At 44.2% G+C, this 22,709-nt stretch overlaps 2 protein-coding genes across 2 annotated transcripts in view; one reads left to right on the top strand and one right to left on the bottom strand.

Moving 5' to 3' along the window:
• Positions 1–189: 189 nt before the first annotated feature.
• On the top strand, positions 190–8,600 carry LOC311117685 (LRP chaperone MESD-like). The gene is made up of 3 exons (XM_084192615.1): positions 190–362; positions 895–1,127; positions 5,826–8,600. The coding sequence occupies exons 1-3, from the start codon at positions 204–206 to the stop codon at positions 6,094–6,096; spliced, it is 663 nt and encodes a 220-aa protein (XP_084048741.1). The 5' UTR covers positions 190–203; the 3' UTR covers positions 6,097–8,600.
• Positions 8,601–11,014: 2,414 nt separating this feature from the next.
• Positions 11,015–22,709, bottom strand: part of LOC311117684 (cell migration-inducing and hyaluronan-binding protein-like) — a gene marked incomplete at its 5' end in the record, with an annotated part of 13,910 nt that continues 2,215 nt past the window's right edge. The window contains 10 exons of the mRNA XM_084192614.1: positions 11,015–11,982; positions 14,360–14,460; positions 14,642–14,799; positions 14,878–14,964; positions 17,045–17,249; positions 18,350–18,535; positions 19,526–19,737; positions 20,689–20,904; positions 21,356–21,536; positions 22,196–22,351. Of these exons, the coding sequence (XP_084048740.1) occupies positions 11,855–11,982; positions 14,360–14,460; positions 14,642–14,799; positions 14,878–14,964; positions 17,045–17,249; positions 18,350–18,535; positions 19,526–19,737; positions 20,689–20,904; positions 21,356–21,536; positions 22,196–22,351 (1,630 nt within the window). The remainder of the gene's footprint in view (positions 11,983–14,359; positions 14,461–14,641; positions 14,800–14,877; positions 14,965–17,044; positions 17,250–18,349; positions 18,536–19,525; positions 19,738–20,688; positions 20,905–21,355; positions 21,537–22,195; positions 22,352–22,709) is intronic.

The following is a 22,709-nucleotide window of genomic DNA, read 5'->3' as shown; positions in this document are numbered from 1 at the left end:
TGGTCAACAGTTGTATTTTCGTTGAGAAGTCTCAGGTTACGGGCGAACGGAAGTGAAGTTAACCTGCTACGCGGAAAGGCGGAAGTTAGATGACGTCATCGTGAAAAGGGCCTATTGTAACCAATCCCCATTTCCTTCGTCACGTACCCTCCACGTCCTCTGAGGAAACACTCTCAGCCAATCACCGTTCACCATCTGTAAGCATGGCGGCGGACTTCAGGTGGAGATGTGCTGTGCTTTTGCTCTGTACGTATTTTATATGTATTTTAGCAACGGACGGTGAAAATAACAAGCCCAAGAAGAAGAAAGATATCCGAGATTACAATGATGCCGATATGGCACGGCTTTTGGAGGAATGGGAGGTAAACAACACGCTTTTAATTCGGTTAATAGCCGTTTTTCAGTTACCTAGACAGCTACTGTAGCTAGCTTCTCAGCTAACTAAATAGCTCATCAGAAAGCTAGCTAAATAACATGACCAACATATTTCCTGTCTGATCTTCGTAGCTTGCTAGATAGTTACTTGACCAAAAATATTGCTCAGTCCTGATAAGGTATAGCTATCACGCAACATCATAGCTATAGTCCATTGTTATTGTACTAAATAACTAGCTAACCTTAACCAGCTAAGTTAGCTATACGTTAGTTAATGAGTGAACAAGCTAACGTTAGTTTCACGTGATAGATTCTTTGTAGCTTGGTATCCCCTCGTTTCACTCGCCACACCAAACTTTCTTTGATATCTAGCTAGTTAACAAGGATAGGAACAGAATAGTAAATTAGCTATCTGAACGAATAGCTTTGTCTTTGCATTACTGAAGCACTTGTAGTCAATGATATCATTCATTGTGTAATATCTAAAACTCAGTCATATCTCCTCCCCGCTTCCTTCAGAAAGACGACGACATCGAGGAGGGCGACCTCCCTGAGCACAGACGGTCCCCACCGCCTATCGACTTCTCCAAGGTGGACGCTTCTAAGCCAGAGGAGCTGCTGAAGATGTCCAAGAAGGGAAAAACTCTGATGGTGTTTGCCACGGTGGCGGGAGAGCCTACGGAGAAGGAGACTGAGGAGGTGACCAGTCTGTGGCAGAGCAGCCTCTTCAACGCCAACTTTGACATCCAGAGGTAGGCCTAGGCTTTAGTCTAATGCCGCATTTCTCAAACCTTTCCTCCTCCTCTTCTCCTTCTTCTTCTATTGTATAATGGTGGTCCGCAAACCTATTGTGCTGGAGTGTGCAATCTATCACAGTTGGCCTAATTCTGTACAATTAAGATTTGTTTAAAAAAAAAAAAAAAAAAAAAATCACTACAAATTTCGAACAAATTCTCCCCCTCCCAAAAACCCTCCCAAGCTCTTCAAACTTTATCTCTATCATATTGAGACAATCTATCTTTAGGATTATTTAGCATTTAAAAAATCATGTTGAAAGTAACATCTGTTACCCCCAATAACTCTGTTGCCGTATCACAATAATCTTCAACCTGGCATTTCTGCTTTCCACAATCCGAGTCGTGGTGATCATCTTTCCAATGAAGGCTATGAAGTCAGTTTGATGTATTATCAAAGTGTCCTTTAACACAGCACATTAGAGCTGAGCAATATGGCCTACAAATCCGATCTCTATTTATTTATTTTTATTTTTATTAATTTTTTAACTTATGGGCGATTCACATATCAACTTTTTAAAAAAAATTCTCAAAATAAGCTTTGTTTCACAATTAAAGGTCAAATACACTGCATTTCAAACAGTCAGCAATAATCGAATTAATTCACGGCTTGTAAAATTATACCTAGGCTAAATATAAGCTTTCAACCATGAGACCTACTAATAATTGAATTATTTTATCAAAATAGTTTAACCTGCTTTTTTCCAATAATCACTTATCTGGCTTTCAAGTCTATGAAGATGCCCTTTTTGTTACAAATGTAACCTGAACCATGCACATCCATTAATAATGACCAACTTCTGGTAGCAGGCAATATAGAAAATTAACAGGTCTCATAAACAATCTCTCAATCACAAGCCCACCTGCAAGTGACAGGGTTTGTACGGTCATGAAAATCCTGGAATGGAATTTTTTATAGTGTTTTCCAGGCCTGGAAAAGTGTTGGAAAATGATCAAATCTGAAAAGTCTGGAAAAATATTGTAATAATTTATGTTAATGTAATTTATTTAGATAGTCTCGGAATTACACTTTAGCGCGTCTGTGTTTGCGTGCATCACCTACATATGTGCAAGACGAGTGGGCCGTTGCTCAAGGAGAGCGAGACAGTCGGACATTTGCAGCAGCAGGTAGGCCTTTAAATAGAGAACAGACTAATAACTAGGTAGCCAATTCAAAACATATTTTGTACTCTAGTTAACTGTTTAGCTATTATTAGCATGTTTTCGTCATGTCCTAGTGGGCTAAACTCCAATTCCATCTGTCAACATCTATATGATCCCTGTAGTGAGAAGCCAGCTAATCTTTATATTTAAAGTCTAGCCAACTTGGATCTACTTGTTTGCTAACAAGGTAGAACAGTCAAACTGTTATGAATACACCCTCCTGTCCGTCTCCAACTGTTTGAACCACATAGCCTGTTCACTTTGTTTAGATGTTGAAATCAAGTGGCCTACCTGGATAAGAAGATGCTTATTTCTCAGAATGAGAAGGAGTTGCCAATTCCTGATACAAATGTGTATTTTTATGCTCATTGCACATTTATAAATCACAGACCAGACAGCTAGCGCATAAGTCTGTGGCTAAAATGCTGCTAGGTTCTGCTCTGTTCAACATTTTGTGAGTTGAGACATAAAAATGGTATCATTAAAGGTTCAGTTCTCCTCCATTACAGTAAAATAATGTCTCTATGTGTTTCGGTGTCCACATGACCGATTTACGTTGGACCAAACATCAAATGCAAATAGCTAGTTTTAAACTGCTTGTTTTCAGAGTGGAAGAAGTTTACATTATATGACCAAAACTATGTGGACACCTGCTCGTCGAACATCTCATTCCAAAATAATGGCCATTAATATGGAGTTGGTCCCCCTTTTGCTGCTATTACAGCCTCCACTCTTCTAGGAAGGCTTTCCACTAGATGTTGGAACATTGCTGCGGGGACTTGCTTCCATTCAGCCACGAGCATTAGTGAGGTCGGGCAATGATGTTGGGCGATTAGGCCAAGAGTGTGCAAAGCTGTCATCAAGGCAAAGGGTGGCTATTTGAACAATCTGAAATATAAAATATGTTTTGATTTGTTTAACACTTTTTGGGTTACTACATGATTCCATATGTGTTATTGCATAGTTTTGATGTCTACACTATTATTCTACAAAGTAGAAAATAGTAAAAAATAATGAAAAACCCTTGAATGAGCAGGTGTTCTAAAGCTTTTGACTAGTACTGTACCTTTGTACATAGTCTATATTTTGTGTCAGGGGAAGGGGCTTGGCGTCTGTGTGCGAGTGGGAAGAGTGGGAAGGTGACAGTAAACACAGCACAGAAGGAGGGGGGGCTTGGTGTGCCAGTGGGAAGGTGCACAGTGAACACAGCACAGAAGGAGGGGGGGCTTGGTGTGCCAGTGGGAAGGTGCACAGTGAACACAGCACAGAAGGAGGGGGGGCTTGGTGTGCCAGTGGGAAGGTGACAGTAAACACAGCACAGAAGGAGGGGGGGCTTGGTGTGCCAGTGGGAAGGTGCACAGTGAACACAGCACAGAAGGAGGGGGGGCTTGGTGTGCCAGTGGGAAGGTGACAGTGAACACAGCACAGAAGGAGGGGGGGCTTGGTGTGCCAGTGGGAAGGTGCACAGTGAACACAGCACAGAAGGAGGGGGGGCTTGGTGTGCCAGTGGGAAGGTGAACAGTGAACACAGCACAGAAGGAGGGGGGGCTTGGTGTGCCAGTGGGAAGGTGAACAGTGAACACAGCACAGAAGGAGGGGGGGCTTGGTGTGCCAGTGGGAAGGTGCACAGTGAACACAGCACAGAAGGAGGGGGGGCTTGGTGTGCCAGTGGGAAGGTGACAGTAAACACAGCACAGAAGGAGGGGGGGCTTGGTGTGCCAGTGGGAAGGTGCACAGTGAACACAGCACAGAAGGAGGGGGGGCTTGGTGTGCCAGTGGGAAGGTGCACAGTGAACACAGCACAGAAGGAGGGGGGGCTTGGTGTGCCAGTGGGAAGGTGCACAGTGAACACAGCACAGAAGGAGGGGGGGCTTGAATAACAACAAAAAAATCCAGAAAAGAGACAGAATAACAACAACAACAAAAACAGAAAAACGCATTTCAAAAATGTTATAAATTGATTTGCATTTTAATGAGGGAAATAAGTATTTGACCCCTCTGCAAAACATGACTTAGTACTTGGTGGCAAAACTCTTGTTGGCAATCACAGAGGTCAGACGTTTCTTGTAGTTGGCCACCAGGTTTGCACACATCTCAGGAGGGATTTTGTCCCACTCCTCTTTGCAGATCTTCTCCAAGTCATTAAGGTTTTGAGGCTGACGTTTGGCAACTCGAACCTTCAGCTCCCTCCACAGATTTTCTATGGGATTAAGGTCTGGAGACTGGCTGAGCCACTCCTTTGTTGCCTTGGCCGTGTGTTTTGGGTCATTGTCATGCTGGAATACCCATCCACAACCCATTTTCAATGCCCTGGCTGAGGGAAGGAGGTTCTCACCCAAGATTTGATGGTACATGGCCCCGTCCATCGTCCCTTTGATGCGGTGATGTTGTCCTGTCCCCTTAGCAGAAAAACACCCCGAATGCATAATGTTTCCACCTCCATGTTTGACGGTGGGAATGGTGTTCTTGGGGTCATAGGCAGCATTCCTCCTCCTCCAAACACGGCGAGTTGAGTTGATGCCAAAGAGCTCGTTTTTGGTCTCATCTGATCACAACACCCAGTTCTCCTCTGAATCATTGGCAAATTTCAGACGGGCATGTATATGTGCTTTCTTGAGCAGGGGGACCTTGTGGGCACTGCAGTATTTCAGTCCTTCACGGCGTAGTGTGTTACCAATTGTTTTCTTGGTGACTATGGTCCCAGCTGCCTTGAGATCATTGACAAGATCCTCCCGTGTAGTTCTGGGCTGATTCCTCACCGTTCTCATGATTATTGCAACTCCACGAGGTGAGATCTTGCATGGAGCCCCAGGCCGAGGGAGATTGACAGTACTTTTGTGTTTCTTCCATTTACGAATAATCGCACCAACTGTTGTCACTTTCTCACCAAGCTGCTTGGCGATGGTCTTGTAGCCCATTCCAGCCTTGTGTAGGTCTACAATCTTGGCCCTGACATCCTTTAGAGCTCTTTGGTCTTGGCCATGGTGGAGAGTTTGGAATCTGATTGATTGATTGCTTCTGTGGACAGGTGTCTTTTTATACAGGTAACAAGCTGAGATTAGGAGCACTCCCTTTAAGAGTGTGCTCCTAATCTCAGCTCGTTACCTGTATAAAAGACACCTGGGAGCCAGAAATCTTTCTGATTGAGATGGGGTCAAATACTTATTTCCCTCATTAAAATGCAAATCAATTAAATATTTTTGACATGCGTTTTTCTGGATTTTTTTGTTGTTATTCTGTCTCTCACTGTTCAAATAAACCTACCATTAAAATTATAGACTGATCATTTCTTTGTCAGTGGGCAAACATACAAAATCAGCAGGGGATCAAATACTTTCTTCCCTCACTGTACATAACCTAACACACTAATGCGTATCCAAACAAAAATGTTGACAATAGATTTGTTCATTATTGTAAACAGGAAAGGTTTTCTTTATTCCCAGATTCAAGACTAATGTCCCGTGTTGTCCCTCCTCTCCCCTCGTGCTGTAGGTTCGTGGTGGGCTCCAACCGGGTCATCTTCATGCTGCGAGACGGCAGCTTCGCCTGGGAGGTCAAGGACTTCCTGGTGGCCCAGGAGCGCTGCGCCGAGGTCACCGTGGAAGGTCAGGTGTTCCCCGGGAAGGCCGCCAAGGAAGATGGCAGCGCCAAGGCAAAGCAGCAGAATGAAGTGAACACCAAAAAGAAGGGCAAGAAGAAGTCGGAGGGCAAGAAACCCGACCTGGACGGCAACAGAGCAAGTAAAGCCAAGGTTGAACTGTGATTGGCTGATGATTGAGAGAGGGAGAGAGAGAGAGCGAGAGAGAGAGAGATGGGATTGACAGAACAATCACAGGGCCTGTCCAGAACAGAAACAACCCCTAGCTTCTTTCACTTAAGTATTTCAGATCTGAGGCCAATGGTTAAAAGCAAAATGCATTTGACTACTACCTATCCTTTCAATCAGGCTTTATGGAGCTGCTACAGATCTGCAGACACTGAAGTGGTAGAGGCTAGGGGAAGGGACTTGGAGAGAGGTCCAACGGTGACTCAGCACAAGTTAGTTTTGTGGCAGTCTGTACTCTATCAAGCCTATTAAATCCAGGGTCAATGACTGACCTCAGAGCAGGTGTTAAAGTGTAGCGTTGAGGTTTACAGTGTCTTTTACACACCTGTCACTGAGTCTGAAGGTCAACATGTTATTTTGTACGGCTTGTCAATGACTTGTCTCTTTTACAATGTAGGGGCTGTGTCAGAGAATGTGAAAAATTGTATTTTGAAACGAGTTATGAATCCAACCAGTGCTTCAATATTACTTTTTGTCATTGTTTTCCACTATACTGTTCGACAAGCAGTACATTTATTAGAGGCATTGTATTTCATTATTCCAATAAAACATTTAAGTAATACAGGAAATGATTTGAGCACAAACTGATTTTCCTACATGTGCCAAAACCACTGATTTTAGAATTGAGAAAGGCCAAGTACTGCACTACGTAGGGAATGGGGTGTGTCATTAGGGACACACACATAGATAACTGTTGATTTCTTGTGTTCACCTTCAATAATACAGTTGAGTTCAGTATTGACTTGTAGCATACAATTGCAGTGGTCACATTGTACATGGATCTTCACTAAATTACAGAATAAAATGATTTTCTTTCTTTGTCAATCCTCTGAAAAGGGAGTCCTTGTTGGTTAAGTGAATGGGTTGCTTTGTGTAATATGACAACTGAGACATCTCCTCATCCTATTTTACCATTTTCCTCTTTTCGTCCCTGTCTTTTCGTCCCATTTCTCACACTTCTTATTCTGGCGTAGCTGTCTGCCACATCCCTGAAGGGGGGTGTGTGTGTGTGTGAACACATTCCGCTTGGAAGGAGCAACAAATAAATGTAACTTGATAGTCAAGTCCAGTCCACTGCGTTATGAGACTATCTGCCTGTCCATACAGACTCCCTCCAACTGTGTTGGGATTTGTATTGTCATGTTCTGTGTATCCCGTCTGGCATGTTATCTAAACGCTGGTGGACCGGAAGGAATGATGTTAAGCCTAGATTCAATCAGTTCAGCATTAACCTGCTATAACCAACAAACTTTCAGTTTTTAGTTTTCTGATATAATACTTGGGCTGGATTCAATCCTTATCATCTAAGTATCATGGAAGATCCACGTTAAAATGTAAAGGTAATTTCCCATTGAGTGGACATGCAGCGTTTACTGTTAACGCAGTCTCCGCGAGAGCCGGGGAACATTGCCTTATAATTGTCAATCACGCTATAAAGCGGATCTTCAGCACTACGGATTGAGTAGAGCGCCTGATTTTTCCTTTACATAAGCCAACAGAGCCCCAGTGTTGTGTTTTAGAAGCAAGTAGGAAGCTCACAGTGTTACTGGGAGCTGGAGCACTGCAGAGGATTGGAGGCATCCGCTTAACGAGTCCTCTCTCTAGCGCTCGCACTCTCTCAGCATGTGAGCATAGCTCGGCATTCCACAATGATTTATAATGGGCCTGGAACCACACCCTTTACTCTGAACACACACACACAAAGGAACCAGTGCATGAGAACCAATGGGGCTGGAGCCAACCATTGCCCCTTGCTGATGGTAATTCCAACCTCCAGAACCCATTAACTTCTCCAATAACGCTGCAAACGGCACCCTATTACCTAGTGCACGTCTTTTGACCAGGGCCCATAGGGAATAGGGTGCCGTTTGGGACAAAGCCTAAGAATCCCAAACCAAAGTGTCTGTTGAAACGTGTAGGCTAATGGTTGAAATGTGGAACTGATGTGTTTCTTGGTTCAAACAATAATTGGATAACCGGTAGTAGAACATCAGAAATGTGTTACCGGAACGTTAACTGGTGTTTCTTTGCAGAAAGTCTTTATTGAGGTGCGCGCGCACACACACACACACACACACACACACACACACACACACACACACACGCACGCTTATAAATTCAGAGTAACACTCGGTTCAGTTATTGATTTATTTCTGTACAAAAGTCATTTAAAGATGTTAAGTCATGACATTTAATTACTTTACAAGCCCAAGTCACATATAGTACATCACATCCATTTGGTGTAGGGTTAAAACAAAACAACGCGGTACCCACGATGGGTCATATTATGTCATATAGCAGTGTTTAGTATGATTGTTTTGAAATGATATAGTATTATTTTTCTTACATACAATTCAGGACCAGAATACATTACAACTCAAAAGATGTCCCTTGTAGATTTTGTTCAATTGTGTCTGTACAATAAATAAGTATAAAATATATCTCTGTTATCAATCTGTGGAATTTTTAAAAACACATTTAAACATACAAAACACTAACAACTACCACGTCCGAAAAAAGACCAGCTATTTCGGGCAAAGGGAAACGTTTATCTGATTCTTGCCAGATTTGTTGAAAAATCGCTAATTTATAATCAATTTATAAATTGCTTAAATAACATTTATAGTTTTGATTTGGGAATATTGTCTAAGACCAGATACCACTTTAGAAGTGATCAAAAAATGTCCTTGGATATATTCAGGATCATTTTGGGGTTTCTTTACATGCTGGTATGTTTAATAAAACACAGACCGATGGACCACACACGTTGATATGAACAGTTATATGAAACCAAACATTGCACAATATCAAGTTAAAGATCTAGAGCTCTCACATACAGCACAGGGAAACAGCTTCTCTGGAATGGAATCTTAGGGCCAGATGGACTAAATGTTTGCACCTGGTGCAAAGTCTGGTGCAAAGTTTGCACCTGTTTTTTATTCAGTAGGAGGGTAACACACACACACAAAAACAACAACATTAAATTGTCTTCATTTACCTAAAAAATGTATTCTGTTCATCATAAAAGGTCCAATGCAGCCGTTTTTATCTCAATAGCAAATCATTTCTGGGTAACAATTCAGTACCTTGTTTTTAATAAAAATGGTCAAAATGAAATAAAAATAGCTTCTTAGCAAAGAGCAATTTCTCAAGCAAGGATTTAGCTAGGACTGGCTGGGAGTGGTCTATGTTGGGAGGGGAAAACTGAAAACTAGCTGTTATTGTCAGAGAGGTTTTGAACTCTCTTTGTTATTGGTCTATTAACTAATTTACAAAACTCCATCCCACCAAAACAGGCTGAAATTTCAGGTGGTCTTTTCAAACAGCTCTTACACTAAAAGGGCATTATCATAATTTCACAGTATTATTCCAACCTCAGTGTGGAAATACAGTACCAGTCAAAAGTTTGGACACACCTACTCATTCAAGGGTTTTTCTTTATTTTTTACTATTTTCTACATTGTAGAATAATAGTGAAGACATCAAAACTATGAAATAACACATATGGAATCATGTAGTAACCAAAAAAAGTGTTAAACAAATCAAAATATATTTTATATTTGAGATTCTTCAAAGTAGCCACCATTTGCCTTGATGACAGCTTTGCACACTCTTGGCATTCTCTCAACAGCTTCATGAGGTAGTCACCTGGAATGCATTTCAATTAACAGGTGTGCCTTGTTAAAAGTTAATTTGTGGAATTTCTTTCCTTCTTAATGCGTTTGAGCCAATCAGTTGTGTTGTGACAAGGTAGGGGTGGTATACAGAAGATAGCCCTATTTGGTAAAAGACCAAGTCCATATTATGGCAAGAACAGCTCAAATAAGCAAAGAGAAATTACAGTCAATCATTACTTTAAGACATGAAGGTCAGTCAATCCGGAAAATGTCAAGAACTTTGAAAGTTTCTTCAAGTGCAGTCGCAAAAACCATAAAGCGCTATGATGAAACTGTCTCTCATGAGGACCGCCACATAAAAGGAAGACCAAGAGTTACCTCTGCTGAAGAGGATAAGTTCATTAGAGTTAACTTCACCTCCAATTGCAGCCCAAATAAATGCTTGACAGAGTTCAAGTAACAGACACATCTCAACATCAACTGTTCAGAGGAGACTGCGTGAACCAGGCCTTCATGGTCGGATTGCTGCAAAGAAACCACTACTAAAGGACACCTTTGGTCTGATGAGTCCAAATTTGAGATTTTTGGTTCCAACCACCGTGTCTTTGTGAGATGCAGAGTAGGTGAACGGATGATCTCTGCATGTGTGGTTCCCACCGTGAAGCATGGAGGAGGAGGTGTGATGGTGCTTTGCTGGTGACACTATCTGTGATTTTTTTCGAATTCAAGGCACACTTAACCAGCATGGCTACCACAGCATTCTACAGCGATACGCCATCCCATCTGGTTTGGGCTTAGTGGGACTATCATTTGTTTTTCAACAGGACAATGACCCAACACACCGCCAGGCTGTGTAAGAGCTATTTGACCAAGAAGGAGAGTGATGGAGTGCTGCATCAGATGACCTGGCCTCCACAATTCCCCGACCTCAACCCAATTGAGATGGTTTGGGATGAGTTGGACCGCAGAGTGAAGGAAATGCAGCCAACAAGTGCTCAGCATATGTAGGAACTCCTTCAAGATTGTTGGAAAAGCATTCCTCATGAAGCTGGTTGAGAGAATGCCAAGAGTGTGCAAAGCTGTCATCAAGGCAAAGGGTGGCTACTTTGAAGAATCTCAAATATGAAATATATATTGATTTGTTTAACACTTTTTTGGTTACTACATGATTCCATATGTGTTATTTCATAGTTTTGATGTCTTCACTATTATTCTACAATGTAGAAAATAGTAAAAATACAGAAAAACCCTTGAATGAGTAGGTGTGTCCAAACTTGACTGGTACTATATATTTAAAACACAGGAAAATCACGTGTTTGACAGCACTGGGCCTTTAACCTGTATTTTTCCATTTGGTTCTACTTTAAAAGTCACGTAATTTCTCTCTCTTCTCCTTCATTGTTCTACTTTTTTGGTCTATTGTGTTAAACGACATTAACTTCCCACTGGAAAACACAGGTGCAAACATTTAGGAAATCTGTCTCTGAGTAGGTTAACACCACTGAGCAGGATGAAAAACAAGGAATATTTGTTGGTCATATTTTCTCTCTTCTCGCATTTTAAAAGTAAAGTATAGTCAAACGAACGATACAGTCGAATCACTCACATAGTCAACACTGTCACATAACGGGAGACCTGCATGGCGGGAAAGTTGATAGTCGACAGAAAAACGCATGCGTTTGATTAGCCGGCCCACACTCTGTAGCCCCTCCTTCTCCACCTCTGTGTGCTTTGATTGGGTCCTTGAGGCGTCAGTCACACCGACACAGTTCGTCAGGGCAGTGCTGGCTCTGGGTCGAAACCATCCCTAACCACAGGTCTAGGATCAGATAACCTATCCACATTACTAACCTTAGTCTTTAGTTGTGAAAAACATCTGATCTTGGAACAGTAGTTATAGGAACAACTTCTACCTACTCCAGTGCTAGGGGCAGTGTGTGTGTGTTGTGTGGGGGGTGTAGTCTTGTGTGTCTCCCCCACTACGCCTCCTCTCCTCTCCTCTCCTCTCCTCTCCTCTCCTCTCCTCTCCTCTCCTCTCCTCTCCTCTCCTCTCCTCTCCTCTCCTCTCCTCTCCTCTCTCATAGCTTCATCTTCTTGACCACAGGGATAGGGAGGACCTGATGGATCTTAGCTCTCTCCTCATCCACCTCCATACGGACCCAGTCAGGTCGGAAAGTGCCCTTGAAGCCTACAAACGTCAGCTTGTCTGAAACACAGAGAAAGAAAGAAATGCAGGCTCAATGTCTGCTGCTCACATTCAGAGTATACATTACTATCTCACTCCCTTCAACAAATCCACAAGAAATACAAGAAACAAGCAAAAAAAAAAGAACACAAAAATCACCCCCAGAAAAGATTCCTAGAAGGACAGAGAGGGAAAGGGGGAGAGGGCGGAGGAACAGGGGAGAGAGGAGGGAGAAATAAAGAAAGACAAAGCGAGAAAGAGAGCTAGCTGGCATTCCTCCTCCTCCTCCGTTCTCCAGCACTGTGCATACCATTGAGGCGTCTCACCCCATCCAGGAATGACTTCTACACAAATAGACCATTTGTCGTCTCTGGAATTACACCCCACAGTGAGAAAAATGTGTCCCGCAGCCTGCTCCGGGATGTGTAGGGGCGTAGAATCTATTTCGTAGAATGTGTGTGTAAGTGTATGATCTATAATTAGAATAAGAATTTGGAGAAGGATTTCTTTGGCGACATTGAATTCCAAAACGTGGGTTGTGGCATGTGACTTGAAGATGGAGGGAGTGGGGTTAAGTATGGAGGGATGGAGACATGGAGGGAGGGAGGGAGGGAGGACCCTGCTGCTCTGGCATGCGGCTAAGTATTGACTACCCTCTGCACACACACAGACGCACACACACACACACACACACACACACACACACACACACACACACACACACGTGCATGAGTATTGACTGAGAAATAGCTGAGTCATCATTATGAATCAGGAAGGCTATACATTATTACGTAGGCTACTATGAATCAGCATTTATGAGAGATTGTATGTGAAACACTGTCAGTCCTGAACACTAAACACTGAAAATCATTACAAGCCAGATCATTTTGAATGATTTAATACACTTTTAATAAAAGTTTGCTTACTGGATTTGATAAACGAACAGCACCAGTTTAAAACGTTGAACACTTTTTATAAACCGTTAGTTTCTGTATCCCAACAGTATATCAATAGCACCCTCTAGTGTGTGTCGGTCGAAATCTCCAGGAACTAGTTTAGGATTATAAAGGTTCTATCTGCATTTTTCTCAAAATTGAGTTATTGACACCCTTGTTCTAAATACCCTGATTCATGTTGTTAAGTTAAAAAGCATACCATATTAAAATTCATTTAAACCAATGAGGGTTCGGAACTTTAAAGCTAATAATCTCAGAATCATATTTTTTTCAGAAATAACCTTTTAATTCCAAGAAATAAATCATTGACCAGACCTGCGTAGTTAGTTAGTTACCTCTCAACTTGAGGGTCATGTCAGCTCTAAGGCGCTCTAGTAGTTAGTTAGTTAGTTAGTTAGTTAGTTAGTTAGTTAGTTACCTCTCAACTTGAGGGTCTTTTCAGCGCTAAGAAGCTCCAGTAGTTAGCTAGTTAGTTAGTTACCTCTCAACTTGAGGGTCTTTTCAGCGCTAAGAAGCTTCAGTAGTTAGTTAGTTAGCTAGTTACCTCTCAACTTGAGGGTCTTGTCAGCTCTAAGCAGCTCAAGTAGTTAGCTAGTTAGTTATTTACCTCTCAACTTGAGGATCTTGTCAGCGCTAAGCAGCTCCAGTAGTTAGCTAGTTAGTTAGTTACCTTTCAACTTGAGGGTCTTGTCAGCTCTAAGCAGCTCCAGTAGTTAGCTAGTTAGTTAGTTACCTCTCAACTTGAGGGTATTTTCAGCGCTAAGAAGCTCCAGTAGTTAGTTAGTTAGCTAGTTACCTCTCAACTTGAGGGTCTTGTCAGCTCTAAGCAGCTCAATTAGTTAGTTAGTTATCTCTCAACTTGAGGGTCTTGTCAGCTCTAAGCAGCTCCAGTAGTTAGCTAGTTAGTTAGTTACCTCTCAACTTGAGGGTCTTTTCAGCGCTAAGAAGCTTCAGCAGTTAGTTAGTTAGTTAATTACCTCTCAACTTGAGGGGCTTGTCAGCTCTAAGCAGCTCCAGTAGCTAGTTAGTTAGTTAGTTAGTTAGTTAGTTAGTTAGTTAGTTAGTTACCTCTCAACTTGAGGGTCTTGTCAGCGCTAAGAAGCTTCAGTAGTTAGCTAGTTAGTTATTTACCTCTCAACTTGAGGGTCTTATCAGCTCTAAGCAGCTCCAGTAGTTAGCTAGTTAGTGAGTTACCTCTCAACTTGAGGGTCTTGTCAGCGCTAAGAAGCTCCAGTAGTTAGTTAGCTAGTTACCTCTCAACTTGAGGGTCTTGTCAGCGCTAAGCAGCTCCAGTAGTTAGCTAGTTAGTTAATTACCTCTCAACTTGAGGGGCTTGTCAGCTTTAAGCAGCTCCAGTAGTTAGCTAGTTAGTTAGTTACCTCTCATCTTGAGGGTTTTGTCAGCTTTAAGCAGCTCCAGTAGTTAGCTAGTTAGTTAGTTACCTCTCAACTTGAGGGTCTTGTCAGCTCCGAGGAGCTCCATTATTCTGGTCCAGGGGCCCCGAGTCACCAGACGGCCCTTAGACGTTATTATGACGATGGAGCTAGAGAGAGAGAGAGAAAGAGGGAGTGAGGGGGAGAGAGAGAGAAGAGAGAGAACGATGGGGGATGGAGTGGGGGGAAAAGAAGAGAGAGAGTTAACATTGTTCACTTCAGTGTCTTCCCATTCTAACATGAAAATGTTAGCTTGTGTGTGTGTGTGTGTGTGTGTGTGTGTGTTCTTACTTGTCTTTCAGGTTGTTAACATAGCTCTCTATCTGGGCAGGTATGCCCTGCAGTATGGAGTTCCTGAAGCCTTTGCTCTCCACCAGTCTCCCGTCATGGCCGTCCATCACCGTCAGCTGCACCCCATCGTCTGGCTGGTACAACTTCCTGCCGTTAACCTGCCCGGCAACCACAATATCCAATCAAGACATCATTTAACAACTTTTTACTCACAGAAAAAGCAAACACACACACACCTCTGTGTAGGCGAAGTCCTCCTTGATGTGGAAGAAGCGTGTGTTGTAGGACTCCAGCTTGACTTCCAGGAAGTGGTCTGTGGTGCGCTGTGAGTGAGTGAGAGAGAGAGAGATTGAGAGTGAGAGTGAGAGTGAGAGTGAGAGTGAGAGAGAGAGAGAGAGAGAGAGAGAGAGAGAGAGAGAGAGAGAGAGCGAGAGCGAGAGAGCGAGCTTACGTGGCCGACACTGGTATAGAAATGTCAATCATGTCCACAACACTGCTACAGAGATTTATTGATGAGATGCCAAGACATCTCTTTCTTTACATGACTGTATCAGTAACACTTTATAAAGAGGTTGTAAAGGGTTTAAAATAATGTGAATATACTATGAATAATATGTACTAGTATTACTACAATACTATATACTAGTACATAGTACTATGAATACTACGAATCAGTAATAAACAGTTTACATACAGTGGGGAAAAAAAGTATTTAGTCAGCCACCAATTGTGCAAGTTCTCCCACTTAAGAAGATGAGAGAGGCCTGTAATTTTCATCATAGGTACACGTCAACTATGACAGACAAAATGAGAAAAAAAAATCCAGAAAATCCCATTGTAGGATTTTTAATGAATTTATTGGCATATGATGGTGGAAAATAAGTATTTGGTCAATAACAAAAGTTTCTCAATACTTTGTTATATACCCTTTGTTGGCAATGACACAGGTCAAACGTTTTCTGTAAGTCTTCACAAGGTTTTCACACACTGTTGCTGGTATTTTGGCCCATTCCTCCATACAGATCTCCTCTAGAGCAGTGATGTTTTGAGGCTGTCGCTGGGCAACACAGACTTTCAACTCCCTCCAAAGATTTTCTATGGGGTTGAGATCTGGAGACTGGCTAGGCCACTCCAGGACCTTGAAATGCTTCTTACGAAGCCACTCCTTCGTTGCCCGGGCGGTGTGTTTGGGATCATTGTCATGCTGAAAGACCCAGCCACGTTTCATCTTCAATGCCCTTGCTGATGGAAGGAGGGTTTCACTCAAAATCTCACGATACATGGCCCCATTCATTCTTTCCTTTACACGGATCAGTCGTCCTGGTCCCTTTGCAGAAAAACAGCCCCAAAGCATGATGTTTCCAACCCCATGCTTCACAGTAGGTATGGTGTTCTTTGGATGCAACTCAGCATTATTTGTCCTCCAAACATGACGAGTTGAGTTTTTACCAAAAAGTTATATTTTGGTTTCATCTGACCATATGACATTCTCTCAATCCTCTTCTGGATCATCCAAATGCACTTCAGACGGGCCTGGACATGTACTGGCTTAAGCAGGGGGACACGTCTCGCACTGCAGGATTTGAGTCCCTGGCGGCGTAGTGTGTTACTGATGGTTGGCTTTGTTAGTTTGGTCCCAGCTCTCTGCAGGTCATTCACTAGGTCCCCCTGTGTGGTTCTGGGATTTTTGCTCACTGTTCTTGTGATCATTTTGACCCCACGGGGTGAGATCTTGCGTGGAGCCCCAGATCGAGGGAGATTATCAGTGGTCTTGTATGTCTTCCATTTCCTAATAATTGCTCCCACAGTTGATTTCTTCAAACCAAGCTGCTTACCTATTGCAGATTCAGTCTTCCCAGCCTGGTGCAGGTCTACAATTTTGTTTTTGGTGTCCTTTGACAGCTCTTTGGTCTTGGCCATTGTGAAGTTTGGAGTGTGACTGTTTGAGGTTGTGGACAGGTGTCTATTATACTGATAACAAGTTCAAACAGGTGCCATTAATACAGGTAACGAGTGGAGGACAGAGGAGCCTCTTAAAGAAGAAGTTACAGGTCTGTGAGAGCCAGAAATCTTGCTTGTGTGTAGGTGACCAAATACTTATTTTCCACCATAATTTGCAAATAAATTCATTAAAAATCCTACAATGGGATTTTCTGGATTTTTTTTCCTCAATTTGTCTGTCATCGTTGACGTGTACCTATGATGAAAATTACAGGCCTCTCTCATCTTTTTAAGTGGGAGAACTTGCACAATTGGTGGCTGACTAAATACTTTTTTTCCCCACTGTATGTGTTTGATAAACTATTGAAATATTTTGGTAACTACAAATGACTATTTTACAAAATGATGCAAAGTGTCATTTGTCACATTGTCACCAACAGACCGAGCGAGCTCTGTCCTCACCAGCTCGGCGCTGGGCAGTTTCCTTGGCATGGGCACATCTACGATGGGCATCTCTGCATGCAGGGGGTAGGCCTGTGCCATGCAGTCACTGGGGCCGCTGCCCTTAGGGATAACTGCTGTGATTTTAACCCTCTCACAGCCCTTCACTGAACAGAAGGCAAAGTCCTCCTTCTCATTGTAGGCCTTCACTCGGAGGAAGAGCAGGCTGAGAGGGAGACAGGGGAGACAGAGAGTTAATAGAGATTCACTGTGAGGACCAGCAGGCTGAGAGGGAGACAGGGGATACAGAGAGTTAATAGAGATTCACTGTGAGGACCAGCAGGCTGAGAGGGAGACAGGGGAGACAGAAAGTTAATAGAGATTCACAGTGAGGACCAGCAGGCTGAGAGGGAGACAGGGGAGACAGAGAGTTAATAGAGATTCACTGTGAGGACCAGCAGGCTGAGAGGGAGACAGGGGAGACAGAGTTAATAGAGATTCACTGTGAGGACCTGCAGGCTGAGAGGGAGACAGGGGAGACAGAGAGTTAATAGAGATTCACAGTGAGGACCAGCAGGCTGAGAGGGAGACAGGGGAGACAGAGAGTTAATAGAGATTCACTGTGAGGACCAGCAGGCTGAGAGGGAGACAGGGGAGACAGAGAGTTAATAGAGATTCACTGTGAGAACCAGCAGGCTGAGAGGGAGACAGGGGAGACAGAGAGTTAATAGAGATTCACTGTGAGGACCAGCAGGCTGAGACGGAGACAGGGGAGACAGAGAGTTAATAGAGATTCACTGTGAGGACCAGCAGGCTGAGACGGAGACAGGGGAGACAGAGAGTTAATAGAGATTCACTGTGAGGACCAGCAGGCTGAGAGGGAGACAGGGGATACAGAGAGTTAATAGAGATTCACTGTGAGGACCAGCAGGCTGAGAGGGAGACAGGGGAGACAGAGAGTTAATAGAGATTCACAGTGAGGACCAGCAGGCTGAGAGGGAGACAGGGGAGACAGAGAGTTAATAGAGATTCACTGTGAGGACCAGCAGGCTGAGAGGGAGACAGGGGAGACAGAGAGTTAATAGAGATTCACTGTGAGGACCAGCAGGCTGAGAGGGAGACTACATACTCTTCTACTACACATTCCTGTAGATGGGACAGGAGTAGATAGATGTCTCTCCCTCCTCACCCTCTCTCCTCTTCCCCCCCCCCCCCCCCCCCCCCCTCCCTCCTCACCCTCTCTACTCTCTCCCCCCTCCCTCCCTCCTCACCCTCTCTCCTCTCTCCCCCTCCCCCCCTCCCTCCCTCCTCACCCTCTCCCCTCACCCGGTATCTTCCTCCCAGTAGTAATAGCCTCGGGACAGGTGGGACTGGTTGATCTTGTCTCTCTGTGTGGTCCTCATGAACACACCGGTCTTCCTGGTCTGCTTGGTCAGCCGGTTGTGGATGTCCGAGATGACCGTGAAGGTGGTGCCTGGTGGGTAGCAGAAGCCCACGTTGATCCAGTCGTTCCTGGAACACACACACACACACACACACAGTTAATCAAGTATATCAAAAAGGACATTTTACAGGAGGCAGCCCATCACTGAGCTAGGGCTAAATACTACTCCCACTCACCTGTCATATGAATTAGTACACACACCGATGCAAAACATTTTGCCGTTCTTTATTGGACAAGTTCAGGTTAGTCTCTCTCTGTTTCAGTCAGCTTTCTTCCGTTTGGTGATAGTGGAACTAGAAACTAGTGAATACGACTCTGCAGTCCCATGTAGCTCAGTTGGTAGAGCATGGCGCTTGCAGCGCCTGGGTTCAATTCCCACGGGGGACCAGTACGAAAAAAGTATTGGATAAGAGCGTCTGCTAAATGACTAAAATGTTAAATGTAATACAGTGTCTATGGCTGAACCTGCAGTTCCATTCCATAAACAATAGATGGCGCCAGAGTAGCATGTAACCAATGGGAATTCCCATATCCCCCAATTTATGCCTCCGAGTCCTTTTGGGGTAATCTCAGGCCAGGGAATAGCTAACACGCTTGAAATGACTACCATGCCTCTGCTATTCAAATGACTGCCAATGCTATTAAGTATATTTGCTGGGCAGGGGCGATGTCATATGCTATGACAAACAGCCACCATAAACTACTGTATCACACTGTCCCTTGGGTTATGGGGTTCAGGGAAGGAAAGGGTGTGACTTGATGATATGGGGTTTATTAATATGACCACGTGGTCAGGGGATGGCTTTGGGTTTCTGGAGTGTGGATGACTCATTGGATGTGGTGCCATGTTGTCGACAGTTTGGATCAGATGCTGAAACAATGCTGGGAGAAGGAATTGAATAGTGTGTGTGTGTGTGTTTGTGTGTCTCTCTGCATCCACTACCAACCTGTATAGCCCTTAGCCAGTGTGTGGGTGTCTCTCTCTCTCTCTGTGTGTGTGTGTGTGTGTGTGTGTGGTGGAGGGTGTGTGTGTCTGTCTCTCTGTGTCCACTACCAACCTGTTGAAGTTGATGAGCCACACAGTGATCTCTGCAGGAGCGGCCTGGTCCCAGTGTACAGTGTAGCCTTTAGCCAGTGTGACCACAGGCTGGAACTGCTGGTAGTGTTTCCTCTTGCCCAGAGCGCCCTCTAGTGTCAGGGGTCTGTCAGGGTACTCATCCTTTACCATCTGCATGTTCAGACTGGCAGGGTTACGTGTCTGGATGTAGATCTGAGGGACCACACAGACGCACACATTAATACACCAACGCATACAGACACACGTGCAAACACACACGCACACGTGTGTGTGACTAGGATTCAACAGCAATTGTAACTCTTGCACATGAGCATGGCGTTGAAATACTATTAGAACATATTCACTAATCTGGAAGACATTAGAAGGTAAAGAACAGGGATCATTGGGTAAAGGGGATGTGAGTGATTTGAATATGAGGGTGAAACGAGGTTACACTGCACAAAAAACCTAGTGTGTTAGCTTTGAGACGAAACTTAACCACCACTTTATTTAAAAGAAAACAACAATAAAAGTAAACAGAATATCTGTCAAAATTAAAACGTTGAAGTGACACCAGCTGTTGGGAGGGCTGTGTTGATGTATGCCATTGCAGGAGGTGCTGGCTAGCAGGGTGGCTAGTGGCGGGTTGGAGCTAACTGTCTCTTAATGGGGTCTGCCCACTGCAGATGAACACTGTGTGTGTGTGTGTGTGTGTGTGTGTGTGACTGGTCATGTGTGACACTGTGTAGGTGAGAGTGTCTGTGCATGTGTGTGTGTAAAAGATAGTAGGTCATTTTACGTATGGGTGGTCCTCTGTAGCTCAATTGGTAGAGTATGGCGCTTGTAACGCCAGGGTAGTGGGTTCGATCCCCGGGACCACCCATATGTAAAAATTTATGCACACATGACTGTAAATCGCTTTGGATAAAAGCCTCTACTAAATGGCATATTATTGTGTGTGTGAGAGAGAGAGAAAGAGTGTGTGTGTGTTTTGTGTGTGTGTGTGAGAGAGAGAGAGGGCGTGTGTGTGAGTACATACTGTGTACTCATTTGAGTGTATGTGTTTGTATAAGATACAGTGTGTGTGTGTGCATGCATGCTTGCGTGCACGCTTGTGCGCCTGCTGCATGCTTCCTTCAGCCTGCATGGCGTATGCATACCAACCTGTGCATAATGCCCACTACAGATGGCAGCCCTCCAGTCAGGCACGTCGATACAGTCAGGGTGTCTCAGTAGCCAGTTGTCCTCTTTGACCAGGAAAGCTCCAGGGTACTCACTGACCGAGCCGTCCACATCATGGAATATCGTGGTCTTATCACCGTCCATCTGCATCTTGTTAAACCATGGGCCGGGCTCGCCGAAAAACACCCGGGATGTTATCTGATAAGAAGAGCAGGGGGTAGAGGGGGAGGAAGGGGGAGAGGGGAGAAGAGGAGAGGAGAGGAGAGGAGAGGAGAGGAGAGGAGAGGAGAGGAGAGGAGAGGAGAGGAGAGGAGAGGAGAGGAGAGGAGAGGAGAGGAGAGGAGAGGAGAGGAGAGGAGAGGAGAGGAGAGGAGAGGAGAGGAGAGATGCTGGATTCAGTGAGTGTCATGGAGGTGAGAACCAACAGCATGTCTCACCTGTAAGACCCGTATGCTTATGGCACTACAATAACCATAAGCCAACATGAAAGCTCTTGCCCAAAATGTGCATTTACGCTTTAGCGCAAACACATACACACACACACACACACAATACACCACAACTCCCTTCACGTGCACAGATAATTGCTAACCAGCGGGATACAATCCCCCCCACACATACACACACACTCACACTCACACACACTCACAGGCACGTCGTCGAAGGTGATGTCGGTGACGTTGTTGTTAGGGCAGCTCTGCCAGGAGTTGTTGAGTCTGAAGCCAAAGGCGCTGGTGTGTCGCCCGTCCAGGGCAATGTATTTTCGGAAGGTGCAGTTCTGCACGTTGATGGGCCCGTCGTAAATCTGCATACCGCGGATGGGGAAGTCACTACAGGACAGACATACAGAGAGTCAGAAAGACCAGTTAGAGGGAGAGAGACGAGTTAGAGAGAGTAAGAGAGCGAGAGAGACCGAGAAATTGACGGACAGACAGAGAGACAGACCCTGGTCAAAAGTAGCGCACCATATAGGGAATAGGGTGCTATTTGGGACACAGTCAAGATCATGTGTGGTTTGCGATGCTATGTTCCCAAGTGTGTCGGAGGGAACATCATTGTCTCTTTCAGCACACAGACAAAGCTCTGTGGTATCGAATATTAGATAACAGCTGCATCTTGGGACCGTTTTGTAACAGTATGCAAAAGTTCAATTGTGGTTGCAAATTATCATTTTCTCTCCAGATAGCATCTCATGTACTATTGAGACAGATGATGGATGACGTGTTTCTTTCACCCAGACAATGAAAGAATGTCCGATATGCACAAGTTGAGACATACTTCTATTCATACTTTCTGTCTGGCCAAGCACGCAAAACACTGGAAAGGGAAAAGTTGAAGGGGTTCATTTCAGGGTAAAATGTGAATGAGGAGAGGAGAAGGAGAAGGGGAGTAGAGGAGAGGAGAACAAGACATTAACAGACAGAGAAAAGAAGAGGAGAGGGAGAGAGACACACAGTGTGTGTGTGTGTGTATACGAGCCAACACTCACACTCCTCGAGGCAGGGTCCTCCCGTTGAGGTCGGGCCCCCCGGGGCCCCAGATACGGTTGTCAGGAATGGGCATCCCCCTGTTCTTACTCTCCCCAACAAACAGACTGTTCTTCACCTCCTGACGAGACCCATCGTCGTCGGGGAATGTACCACCACTACACAGACACGGAAAGACAGAGAGAGAGTGAGAGAGAGAAAGAGTTTGTGTGTGTGTGTGTGTGTGTGTTAATTTCATCAAACAATAACTATGACGAAAAATACTTGTCATTTTAGTCGACCAAAATGTAATGAGACGAGAATTCCAAGTGAGACTAATGGACATTTAATTTGACATAAAGCTCATTTTCATCTGTTTTGTCCAATCCTAAGCATGCATGCAGAATATTTCATGCAATCCTCTCATTGGCAGAATTGACATCTTTCATTTGTGTGGTCTGATTGGCTGATCTGCCCGGCTCTCCCACATAGCTCCCAGGCGGTCCCTTCAGTCACTCGTCAATCTTTTGAGTTGAT

The sequence above is a fragment of the Coregonus lavaretus genome (genome assembly GCF_964263955.1).
Source record: "Coregonus lavaretus genome assembly, contig: HAP1_SCAFFOLD_1925, whole genome shotgun sequence".
NCBI classification, from domain to species: domain Eukaryota; kingdom Metazoa; phylum Chordata; class Actinopteri; order Salmoniformes; family Salmonidae; genus Coregonus; species Coregonus lavaretus.
Note: the sequence above shows the minus strand (reverse complement) of the source record. Positions and strands in the feature narration are given on the sequence as shown.